General features: G+C 48.6%; 1 protein-coding gene and 1 long non-coding RNA gene across 4 annotated transcripts in view; one reads left to right on the forward strand and one right to left on the reverse strand.

The window, feature by feature from the left end:
• Positions 1 to 3,175, reverse strand: part of POLA2 (DNA polymerase alpha 2, accessory subunit) — a 22,692-nt gene extending 19,517 nt beyond the window's left edge. The window contains exon 1 of the mRNA XM_037146465.2: positions 2,880 to 3,175. Coding sequence (XP_037002360.2) covers positions 2,880 to 2,958 — 79 coding nt within the window. The 5' untranslated portion in view covers positions 2,959 to 3,175. The remainder of the gene's footprint in view (positions 1 to 2,879) is intronic.
• LOC119050266 (uncharacterized) lies at positions 405 to 11,311 on the forward strand. Of its 3 annotated transcripts, XR_008390467.1 has the most exons (8): positions 405 to 489; positions 662 to 910; positions 1,585 to 1,784; positions 2,256 to 2,375; positions 3,167 to 6,792; positions 7,237 to 7,333; positions 9,617 to 9,704; positions 10,326 to 11,311. It is a non-coding gene; the product is annotated as an uncharacterized LOC119050266 (long non-coding RNA). The 3 variants fall into 3 exon arrangements; XR_008390466.1 differs by lacking the exon at positions 405 to 489 and having other exon boundaries at positions 523 to 910; positions 9,617 to 10,020; XR_008390465.1 differs by lacking the exon at positions 405 to 489 and having other exon boundaries at positions 523 to 910.
• Positions 11,312 to 12,294: the final 983 nt, after the last annotated feature.

The raw sequence follows: 12,294 nt of genomic DNA on the forward strand, positions 1-12,294 counted from the left end.
TATAGGTAAATGGTTAAATGTGCTCTGTAGACAAGTGAAGCCAGGAGAGGGATCAGGGACTTGGAGAATGGCTTAGCTATTTTAAATACACAGATCAGGAAAGGCTTCATTGAGAAGAACTCTTTCAAGTAAAGACTTGAAGGGAGTGAAGAAATGAGTCTCGCAGTGTTTAAGTGAAGAGATTTCAGGCAAAAATCCAAAGGTCAACAAGATCAGCCAGGTCACAGTGGCTGGATGTAGTGACAAGGGAGACATTCTTGGCCACTGCAATTACCCTGGTGAGTACTCTGAGCAAGCTGGGAAATCTAGAGGGTTGGAACAGAACTGTAACGTGATCTGATTTCCATTGACTGAAGGGGACAAGGGCAGAATCAGGGGAGCCAATTAAGAGAATCATAGTAAAATCCAGGTGAAAGATGATGGTGGCTTGAATCAAGGCGGTGGAGGTGGCCGGAAGGGATGGGAGTCTGGACAGGATACACACTAAAGGTAAAGCCAGTGTGACCTGCCTGCTAACTGGGCGTGAGGTCTAGAGAAAGAAAGGAGATGATACTGTTTTTAGCCTGAGCACTTGGAAGGATACAGTCACTATTTTGTTTGTTTCTTTTTTGGGGCTTAAAAAATTTTTAAATTAATTTTCTGGATATTTTCTTGGATGCAGTCACTGTTTACCGAGGCGGGGAAGACAGCAGGAGGAAGTCCCTGGAGGAGAGAGAGGAGATACCAGAAACTCAGTATCCGAAGTGCAGGGCTCGATGTGCCAATCAGACAGCGACCTGGAGATGTCAACTGGGCAGCTGGCCAGGCCAGCCTGCAGTTCAGGCAAAACATCTCGGCTAAGGCATAACGTTGGGACTCATCGGAAACACGGGGATGTAAAGCCACGAGACCAGATGAGGCCACCAAAACAGTGAGTGTCTTGAGGCTCAGGACCGCTGAGGGAGCGGGGCATGAAATATCCAAAGCCTGAGAAGATGGGATGAGCACGGTGGGAGGACAGCCCCAGGGGTGTCCGAGAGGCTAAGAGAAAACCCTGTTTTAGAGAAGACGTGAGGAACTGTCAAATGTTGCTGATAACTCAATGTGAGGACTGGAAAGTCACCCCTGGTAGCCAGATGAAAGTCACTGATGGCCTTGAGAAAAGCAGCTTCACCGAGGCAGTGGAGATGACAAAGTTGACTGTCGAGAAAAAAAACTAAAGACAGCAAGTACAGGCAACCCTTTTGAGGACATTTAGTGTAATTGGGAAGGAAAGAACTGAAGTGGGAAGTGGAGAAGATAGATTTTTTTTTTAAAGGCAGTAGTGAGAAGTGCATCTCTATGCTATTAGGGGAAAAATCTTATACAGAGAAAAATACAAACTACGTAAAAGGAGAAAATTACTGGAGTGATGTCTTTAAGAAGATGAGGAGTGGGATTTAGGGCTCAAGCAGAGGGTGTGGCTTTTGCTAAAAATATGGAGAATTTATTCATTGTAACAGGGAGGAAGGCAAGGTATATGGCACAGACATGGGTAGGCAGGGAGGCATCGTGTTCTATCTTACAGAAGTTTTCTAACAGCTCCTATTTTTTTTTTTTTTTCAGTAAAATAGGCAATACATTCATCACTGAGAGAGGGAAGAAAGATGTTAAAGGAGAAGGTGGAAAAGAGTCACCTGGAAGACTCAGAGTGAACAGGCCAGGAAGACCTGGTATGACTGTCAGGCGGTACTCAAGTCCCCCTGGGGTCAGTGATCATGAATCCACAGTCTACAATTCCAACGCCACTGCCAGCGTCGTCCTATGTGAGTCGGAAGCCACAGGCACCTTGGGCTGAAGCCTATACAGACCTGGTTCACACACTCATTTCTTGTTTTGACTTCATCCTCATCTAGTAAATGTCTACCACTGAGTTTCTCATTTAAGTCTCCTTTTAGGAAGACAATGCACTGGGCATAAGAACTTGGAGTATTCTGGTCTTTCATGAGAAATTAACATGTTAATGTTAAAAAAGTTCAAAGTGTTACCCTGGCTGGTGTGGCTCAGTAAATTGAGTGCTGGCCTACGAACCAAAGGGTCGTTGGTTTGATTCCCAGTCAGGGCACGTGCCTGGGTTGCAGGCCAGGCCGCGGTGGAGAGGCATATGAGAGGCAACCACACATTGATGTTTCTCTCCCTTTCTTTCTCCCTCTCTCTAAAAATAAGTATAAAAAGGTTAAGGCAGGTGCACAGTCATCCCATTTCTAAAACTGAGAACTCTGTTTGCTTCAAACAAGTCCTTACACTGTCCCAGAGCCTGACCGACACCTTGGAAGATGTGAAGGAGCTCGAAAGGAACGGAGGCTGGGTTCACGGACCAGCGCAGGCTGTTAACTCTCCTGGTCCGTTTCTCCACCGTAAGCAGCTGACAAGCTCCCTACAGTCCCTTCCGAAGCTAAACCCACCTCAAGGAGCTCAGAGGAAGGCAATACTCACACACAGGCTACCAACAGCTCTGAGAAGTGCTGGAAAGGAAGGAGCCAGGAATAAAAAGCTGCATTTCAAAAGCCCCAAACCTCTTGCTTTGTCGTAGAGGCTTAAGGAATTTCCAAACTAGGACAAGCCCCCAGAGCCTAGTCTGTGTGAACCTGGCACGTCCCATCCCACCTTTCTGAAACTGCGCTGATTTACAATCGTCTTTCGTATTCTTATTTTCGAGTTGGGGTCCCAGCAGTATCCTGTGAGAGTTTCAAAGTCCCCCTATGCCAAACCTCAAAACTCAGTTTAACTCCTCTCCCACTCGCCGAGACGCCTGGTCTAAGGGAGGGAAACCCGGAAGCGCTCCCTTTGGGCTCCCGGCGACAGGAACGCGGAGCCGAGCGCGGACCTCGGCTGGGGTCCCGGGAGGGGGAGGGACTCACATTTCTCAGTCACCGACTCCTCGCAGTCTAGGCCGAAGATCTCCAACTCCTCCGCCAGCTGCTGGGCGGACACGGCCATGGCGACGCAGGAGGGGGGCGGGTCCACCCAGCTCTGACCCGAGTCCAACAAACCCACCGGCGTGGAGATTCTTGAGCAGGACAAGGTCCCTCTGATCCTTTTAGCGGCCCGGGGGACCGAGACCGAAGGTGGCCAAATAGCCCCAAACCTCAGGTGGCCAGAAGACCCCAGGTGTCAGTCACGGAGAAACACTTTTGTTTTTCTCTAGTGGTGGAAGCCGCCAGACGCCCGAAGGAATGGAGCAGAAATCTGGAGAAGTCGCTCTCCAGGAAACAACAGCCTACTTCCTAAAAGCTCCCGCTTCCTAAAAGCAAGAGGTTTGGTAGGTTCTCAGTGACCCGCACAGAACAGACGTGCCAGGGAAAACCCGCCAAAGGATTTGTGCAGCGTACGCATGCGCGAGACCGGGTTCAATTCCCCACCCCTTCCCCTTGCGGCCTGCTCCTAGTTCCCGGGCTCTGCGCGCGCACGTGCGTCCCAGGGCGCGTGCGCACAAACTCCTACGCGCCCGCTCTTGCTCCCGCGCTTTGTGGCGGGGGTGCCCTAGGACTGCTGCGCAGTTTTTCTCTCGCAGGCAGCGGGCTCCGGGCACTCAGGCCCGCGGGCCCCCGCATGTAATATCTCCGTGGCTGCCTCAAATGAGTATTTTCCAGGACCTGCCCGCTTGGCGAAGGTCCATGACGCACACTAGTCACTTAGTCCTGTGCCCTGCTGCGCAGGTGCTGTCGTATGCAGTCCCTCAGATGACCCATTCTGTGTCCTACCCCGGAGAGGAAGGCCTGTCTTCCCTTCTCTGTCCTCCTGTCATCTCCGCACTCGGTGTGCTCTCCTTCATCTTAAAGGGCGAATTCGTCAGGGAATCTCATTGCCATGATTACCGTCCTAGTTATCACCTTGGTCCCAGCCGCAGTGGTAGGTCTGTTTTCTGGACCTGTAGCATTTTTGGTGGAAAAGGAATGGAAAGGTGACAAATACCTTAGTTTTGGAAGTTAGGTTTTTTCGCCGTTGGGATTTCCAGGTAGAAGTACCCAATGAGCGACTGAAAGCTTGGGAGTGAAGATGGCTCACTAAGGGGGAGACAGTTGAGAGGTAAAATGAGAAGAGGGCCTTCCCCCAGAAATATCTCCAAATTCTTTGAGCAGAAATCTTTGGCTCAACTTAGATCAAACAACCTTAGGCATCACACTAAATAGGATAATAGACTTGTAGAGTCTATCTAAAAAACAGTTTGTCAATATAATCAGGAGCCTTGAAAATGTTAATTCTTGACTCAGTATTTCTTACCCTAAGCAAAGCAGCCAAAGCCCAAAGTTTTATGTACAAAGCTGTTCGTCGTGGCCATATTTACAATATGTTTTTAAAAGGAAACTGTCCGAACATCCAAAAGTAGGAGCTAATTGAGGACAGTATGGGGTTTTTACCAAAGCAGGGATTCTCCAGACTGTGCCAAAGAGGCTAACGTCTCTCAGGGGACAGCTCAGAGTATGAGACACCAGGCGAGGACCAGACAGAGCCAGAGCACGCTGTCCCGGCCTCAGTGGGGCAGTGTGGAGCTGGTTGGAGTCTGCATATCAACCACAGCAGGGATTTGGGGGGAGGTGTTGTGGAGAGGGAAAATCCCCTACGCACCCCTCACTCCTCTGCCTGGTGGGGACCAAGGGTGGAGGGTGGGAGTGGTCCACCTAGGTACAGGCAATAAAGGGTGTATTAGCTTTCCACTGCTGTGTAATAACATCACAAATTTTAAATGGGCGTTGGCTTAAAACAACACTCATTTACTCATTCACAGTTCTGTAGGTCAGAAGTCTGAGCACAGCATGTCTGGGTTCTCTCGGCAAGGCTGCAATCGGTGCTGCCAAACTGCTTTTCTTTCTAGGGGTTTCTGCTCCAGCCAGAGAAACTCTCTTTAAAGCGCTCATGCTGTGGGTCAGGTCCACTCAGATAAGTCCTTTTCTTAAGAATGATTAATTCTGTTATCTGTTTCTATTTTGTTTGTTAAGTTATTTTGTTCCTTAGATTCCACATTATAAGTGAGATCATATGGTATTCGACTAGCTTATTTCACATAATATAATAGAAGGCACTGCCTTACCATGAAAAGGCATTGACCCAATAAAGCCCAATAAAGAAAAACAAAACCCCAAAGGTGAAACAATGGTTGGATCTACTTTGAAATACATAATGCCTTCAATATGATAATAACTGAAGATAACGTATAGAAGAGGGGACGTTAAAAACTCATCTGCTCGAGTGTCAGATAGTGTGGGTATGTCACCAACCCTCTTCCCTCTTTCAATCCTTTTCTGAGTTACTTGCTGCCTGTGATGTCTGCAGATGGTGCTGTGCGCTGAGAGACTGGTTCTGATCTCCCGTACAAGGTCAATTGTTTGTCAAGACCCGCTCTGGGTGGTGGGATTATTTGTCGTGTATCGTACTCAGAACAGGAGAAGTCCCATTCCCCATTCTGTTACAAGTGTTGGGGATTTCCTCTTCTACAACTTGCACGTTTATGTCTTCTGATCTTGGTCTTTTCTTAGAAAACATCAGGAGCTCTTGGTAGATCACAGACCAGATACCAATTCAACTATTCCGCTGGCAAGTTAGGAATAATTTTAAATTTTTCACTGCCTAAAAAAATTAAAAGAATATGAAGCCCAAATTTCTGTATCCATAAAGTTTTATTGGAACATAGCCACGGCCGTTAATTTATAAGTGGTGTGTGGCTGGATCTGTGTTACGCAGGTTGTGTAGTTGCAACAGAGACGGTGAGGCCCTTGAACCTCAAGTACTTACTATCTACTATCTGGTCCTTTATAGAGAGTGTTTGCCGACCCCGCCCCAGGCAGTACCATTATCAGATGTGTTACACACGTATTTTCCCGACCTGCCCTTTAGCTTTGCAGTTTCTTCTACTAAAAGTTTATATTTTTTATGTCTATGTTTCCCTTTATGGCTTTTTGGTTTCCTGCTCTCTTAATAAGGTGTCCCCAACCTAAGCCTATGTAAATATTCTTCTGATTTTTCTTTTATCAATTTAATGGTTTTACATTTTAATTTAGATCTCTCCTCTACCTGGAATTAATTTTATTTGTAACATGAGGCAGGATTTAGTTTTGTTTTCTTCCAGACGAATAGCCAATATGTCAGTTACATTTAGTCAATAAAACATTTTCCAAGGGAACTGAACTGTGATCTTTTCATACATTAGGTCCTCATGAATAGTTGGATATTTTTTCTGGATTTTTTAATTATATTTTACTAACTTATTGGTTGCCTCTTCTGTGTCAGTATAACAATGGTTTGATTATAGCAGTATATGAACTAGGTTTTCTATCTCTGCCACACAGCCAGATCTCAGAATCACAGTGGCTGGGACAGAGCAGAAGTTTATTTCTCTGTCAGATAAATTAACTCCAGAACCGTGCAGCCCAAGGCCGATCGCATTCATCGGAGGCCGGGTCCTTCTGTCCTTCTGCCCCACTGTCCTCGCATTAGCCTTCAGGTCACCTTGGAGTCCAAAGTGGCTTCTGGAATTTCAGCCATCACATTCATATTTTGAGTAAGAACAAAGTGGGGTAAAAAAAGGCTTTTCCAAGCCTTTGTCCGTTCCTTCCCAATGACTTTGAGATTCGGTAAGTTGCCCCTGACAGGAATCAGTCTGGGCAAACTGCTTTCCTCCTGTTTAGGGCAGCTTCATGTTTAGCAATTAAGCAGAATCTCTGAGTGCAGTTGTGCAGGCTGTTCGCTGGGCGAGGAAGCTTGTCCGGACAGGTGGGGGTGGGTGCTGAGCTCGAGCCTTTGTCTGCTGGCCAACCTGTGCGGCCTGCCGTGAAGGTACATCTCCCGGGGTGTGGCGGGGGTGGAAGTCTTTCTAATTTGCACACAGGCCCCTTCCACCCACCAAGCTGGGTGCCCAGGGAGCTGCTGCTGCCTGGAATGGGGTACCTTTATCAAGTTCATTCAGGGGCCTGGATGAGTTAGGTGGCCCTGGATATGGTCAGCCCACTTGCATGTTTTAATAGAATTGAGCGCTCTCTGCTGTAGGTATTTAGGGAGAAAAGGGGACTTTTGGGGGGACTATTGTGTAGGAAAGGAAAAAGATGGAATGGCATTAATCACTCTTTCCCTCCCTTTCACAGCTCTGCTCTCCAGGTGGGTGATTCTTACCACCTGGATGCTCTTCCTTAAGCTGTGGTGTTAACTGTGCTTCCAGAGCCAGGGTAGCACTGAGCTGGCCCCCACCTGCCCCTGTTTTGGCTGTTTGTCTTGTCCTTACAGGGGACATCAAGGGAGCTGTCTGGGTCTTCATGGATCATGTGAACAATCCAGATGAACTCTGCTTCTCTCTCTAGCACTCACGGAAGGGCAAGCCAAGGTGACTCATGTTCACTGTGCTCCCCCTGGCTCCCCCGCCTGCCCCATTTATCAAGGAAGAGCTGTGCTTCTCTGGCCCCTCTCACTCAGGGCTAGTGGGCTGGGGAAGGGGGTAGGGTGGCAGAGGAGGGGTGCCATTCTCTTTTTGACACATTTCGCCCTAAGACTCAGCAGGAGGAGCACCATTAGCTCAAGTGCTTGAGCTTTCTTGGGCCAGGGGACCGGTAAGTTTATCAAATTCAAATGTTCTTCTGGCTAATTCTGGGAATGGTATGGGCTTAGTTAAGGTAAAGACTGACCTTTGTTAGGGAAAAAATACCAGCGTAGGACATGACTACCTGCATGAACTGCTTTTAGTTAGAAAGTCTTAATTTCAGACCATTCCACGGTTCACTTGAGGCCTCACCTTCCCTGAGCAGGTCAGGTTTCACATTCAGCCCCCTTCGGCCAGTTTCTACCTGTTTACATCATGTTGGGCAAAAGTTTGGGAAGAAAATAAACTGTCAATGTTATGGTAAAACAAAGTGACCGAACAGAAACCTTTGTCATGCGCCATCAGTTTCTCCCGACAGGGACGTATCTGCAACAAGCGAGCGCTCACCCCTTCAGTGCCCGAGCTCCAGGGCACCCCCACCCGGGTGGCCCTGCAACTCATGCTTGGCCCTCCCCACTGTCTCTCCCGTCTCTTCTCCTTGCCTGTACCTTCTCTCCGTCACAGATTAACACCTCCCTTGAAAAAGGTCTGACTTTATGCAGACAAGCCCAGTTTCCTAACTGGAGAGGCCCAGAGCAAAATGAAAATAGAGGGCTCCCAGTTCAAAATGATTAAGAATTTCAGGATGGCAGCAGAGCACCTGTGGGACCTTCTGGGCGTGGGGTCTGGTGCAGCTGCACAGGCTGCAGACCCAGGAAGCTGGCTGTGTTCACAGTCATTCTGGGCTAATGGCAGAGGGTCCCTTTGCATGAAGCCAGCACTGGGCCAGGACCACCTGAGCCGGCTGCCCTTCACTCGATGGATCCATATTAAAACTTCACCAAGTCCTGAGACCCACTGCCGGCCCAGGAGAGGGAGGGGTGTGCTAGGAAACTCCCTACCTGGGAAAGCGGGAGACTTGGCTGGGTTCTTTCTCCAGCTAGAGCGGGGTGTGGACTATGACGACTGACCTTGGGTTGCCCTTGAGTTCTTGCTGAACAGAGAAGTGGCCCTGGGACCTGCCAGCCGATGAAAGTCTGTCCTGAAGAGATAACAATGATAGCATTATTTAAACTGTGGTTTTGATGTTTTTTTTTTCTTTTTTGAATTTTGCATAGTCATCCTTACTTGCACAGAACTGCTCTAGAAACTCTATCTAAAAGTAGTAGGAAACCACCCCAAAAGTTGTATTTTTTCTGCATTACCTTATTTGTTAAAAGCAATCAGGACTCATTAGGAGAGGTGTCCCCCTGCAACTGGGCACTTCACACCCAGTGCCTCTTCAGCAGCTGGACTCTAAGCCCCCAGCAATGATGATCGCGTGTTCAGAGAGGAAGCTTCTAGAGCAGGGTGATGGGGGAGATGTTCTCGATCTGTGCTGCCCACACCGTACAGTAGCTGTTAGTTGAAGGTGGCTACTGGCCACTGGACTGTGGCTAGTGAAACTGAGGCCCTGACTTTTACATTTTACTTAATGTTACTCAATTTCAATCTCAGTAGCCACAGGTGGCTAATAGCAATCACATTGAATAGTACAGACTAAATCTAGATTCCAGATTCAGAACACTGTAACCCCAGACAACTTCAAAATACTTGTCAAAACCAAAATAATATTACAAAGTGGATTGAGCCCTGACTGGTGGGGCTCAGTGGGTTGGGTGTTGTCCCGCAAACCAAAGAGTCACAGGTTCGGTTCCCGGTCAGGGCACATGCCTGCATGGTGGGCCACGTGCCTAGTTGGAGGAGCGTGAGAGGCAACCACATATGGATGTTTCTCTTCCTCTCCTTCTCCCTCCCTTCCCCTCTGTCTAAAAATAAATAAATCTTTTTTTAAAAAAGTGAATTGAATAGTTGTTGGCAAGTGTCAGATTAAGACTCTTCATTGGGCCCTGACTGATGCATGCCATTGTGTGGTCACAGTTCCACAAAATGAAAGGTTGCCGGTTTGATTCCCGGTTACAGCACACGCCTAGATTGCGGGTTCATCCGGGTCAGGATGTGTGTGAGAGGCAGCCAATGTCTCCCTCTCACATCTATGTTTCCCTCCCTCTCTCTCTAAAAAAATGAGATAAAAATATCTTGTTTTAAAAGAGTCTTCATCGGTCAGTGGTGAGGCTGAGAGCCACCGTGCATGTCTGGGTGAAACGGGCCAGCTGTCCTAGAAGAAGAGCTGAAAGAGGTCAGTGGCCCCTGGCTCCACCCTGACCTCCCGGGTCTGGGGGTCTGGGGCGTTGCCTTCCTTCCGCCTCCCTCCCACCCCTGGTCCCCGTGAACAGCCCCTGCAGCAACCACGCCCCCTTCCCCATGTCTCACCCACGTCGCTTGCCCGGACTTGTGCTGGGGACTCAGCAGTTTCTTCCGTACACACCTTGCGCCATCCTAAAGCGTCTCCTGTTGCCTGCCTGAGGTGTGTCACCTCTAGTTTGTGATAACGCTCATCAATATCCATAATTACTCAAGTGGAGGGAGCAGAGTGGCTGCCAAAGGAGCAGCAGGTTAGGGTTCCCCACCCCCACTGTCTTTTTGCTACTTGCAGGTTCCCGTAGCCTGGCTGCCCGTGGGTAGGCCCCGGGCGGGGGGGCGGGGGGGGGGGGGGGGGGAGTAGCACCAGGTGGGTTACTGTGCGGTCTGCTCTCTGCCGACCAGTCTGGGACTCCACGCCTCCCCACCCCAATCCTCACAGTGGAAATTCTACTGAAGTGGGGGTACCCTTTGGGGGGAACTGCCGAATTGAGAGCCCCAGCTAGCAGTGCGTACTGCACTGGACACTGAGCTCTGGCCGTCCCATTGTCTCCTTCAGTTTCTCCTTTACAGGCCATCTTTCGGCGGCACCTGCTGTCTGGCAGCCCAGGTCTGATTGGTGTGTTGATTCACTGATGTGGCACGTGGGTCAATGTTGGGGGTTTGTGGGTCTTGTGACATCTTCCAGGCCACACCACCCATGGGACAGTGAGAATGTAGGGGCTGCTTCCACAGCCTGCACCTCCGTCACTAGCGGAGTGCTCCGTTCCGGGCACAGGAGTCGGCAGCAGAGGCCCGGGGCACCACCCGCCTTACCATTCGCCTTAGCTGATCTCTCCTGGCCCAGGCGATCACTGATACGTGGAGCCCCGGGCCCCTTGGCAGCCAACTCCCTGCAGACACAAGGCCCCCTGATAATGAGAGACTTAGAGGAACCTGGAAGACTGTCGTCAAAGGCTGGTCAGTGCCTTAGGATGTAAAGGTAAAGACGCCTGGACACCACCTGCCAGTTACCCGGGAGACGAGGACAAGGGACACCAGCCCGGTGGAGTCCTGTGTAGATGCTGCCGTCTGCGTAGCACCACCGGGCACCGGTCCTCATTAACAGTTCCTGGCCAGTCGTGTTTGCCAGGGACCAGGGTGGTCAAAGGCATGGTTTCACCCCAGGACTGCGACCTGTGACCTCAAAGTTATTTACACTTGTTGTGAGAAACTTCATGTCAGAATATTTGATATAAAAAATCAAGTTTGTCCCCATGCCGCGGTCTGGCCACAGCGGGTCAAGGGGTCCCACAGGTGAGGGTAGGCGTCGGCGCTGGGTAACAGATGACAACACGCCTCAAAGGACAGTGAAGCTCTGTTCCGTTTATTGCAAGTACAAGCAGATTTTTATATTTTCATTTCAGGTAGTGATTAACATTTGCAGTATAACATGATCATTTAAGCAGAAAAAATCAATACAAAGGTAATCAGTAAAAGTATGAAAGTTCTCATAGATTTAGTTATAATAAACAAAGATTATTTTAACCAGGAGAGCTATTAATCAGACAATTAGAAGTATCTTATTGTATGTTAAAGTTTCTCAGAATTTGTCATAGGGCAAAAGGATACGCTAGATTGAGTAGAGAAAATAGGAAATTTATTATAAGGCCCTTGTGATGTCTAACTTAGCTATCTACCTTTTTTTTGCCCAAAATGTTTTTCTGTGTACTATAGATTCTGACTCCCTAGTGACTGTTTAGTTTGTAATAACTAACTAGCTTTTGTTATTTCTTTGCCTGTCTAGTTGATATATATTCTTATTCAAGGTAAAGGAGGGGCTATTCCTATGTTGCAGGGGGGCTTTCAAGGGTACTTCTTTTAAGTTTCTCTAGGAGTTCTTTTATAGACATGTTTTATACTTTGATTCCCTCTAAGAAAGCAGTGAGATCATCTCATGATTTCCTAGAGTATTCTATCTTATCTTGGGTGTTTTTCCAATGATCTGTTATTGATTAAGCTTGAATTCTCAGATTGTTCTGGTTGTTTTTTTTTTTTTGTACCTATATTCCCTGACGTTTCTAGTATGATATCATTATTCTGTTCATTGAGCCGGGAAAGGTCTAGGCACCCTATCTGAATCACTGCCAGGGTATTCATAATGATTAAAGCAGAAAAGGTCATGATCCCCAAAGCAAGCACAATCACAATAGGTATTGCAGGGCCTTCCATGCCACGTCCACCAGGTTGGAAACTGCTTCCTTGAAGTCTTATACCCCCTCTCAGGACCTTGTCACGGAGAGAGGGATCCAACAGTGGACGTGGCAGTGGACGTGGCATCCCCATAAAAGTGTGTCTTTCCTTTGCACTGGGATGTCAGCTTACGCACCTCACGGTAACTCGCCCGACCTAGGACTTCAGTCGTTCTACTGAACCCCGTCTCCCGGGCTAGGCTGTGCCAGTTCTCTGGCTGGAGAGGAAAACTCCTTCTAGACAGCGGCCCTCGGCTCCCACTAAAGACGTCAGAATTCCAGGACTGGACCCCAGCC

The sequence above is a fragment of the Artibeus jamaicensis genome, unplaced genomic scaffold (genome assembly GCF_021234435.1).
Source record: "Artibeus jamaicensis isolate MK-2021 breed Jamaican fruit bat unplaced genomic scaffold, CSHL_Jam_final scaffold_614, whole genome shotgun sequence".
NCBI lineage: Eukaryota > Metazoa > Chordata > Mammalia > Chiroptera > Phyllostomidae > Artibeus > Artibeus jamaicensis.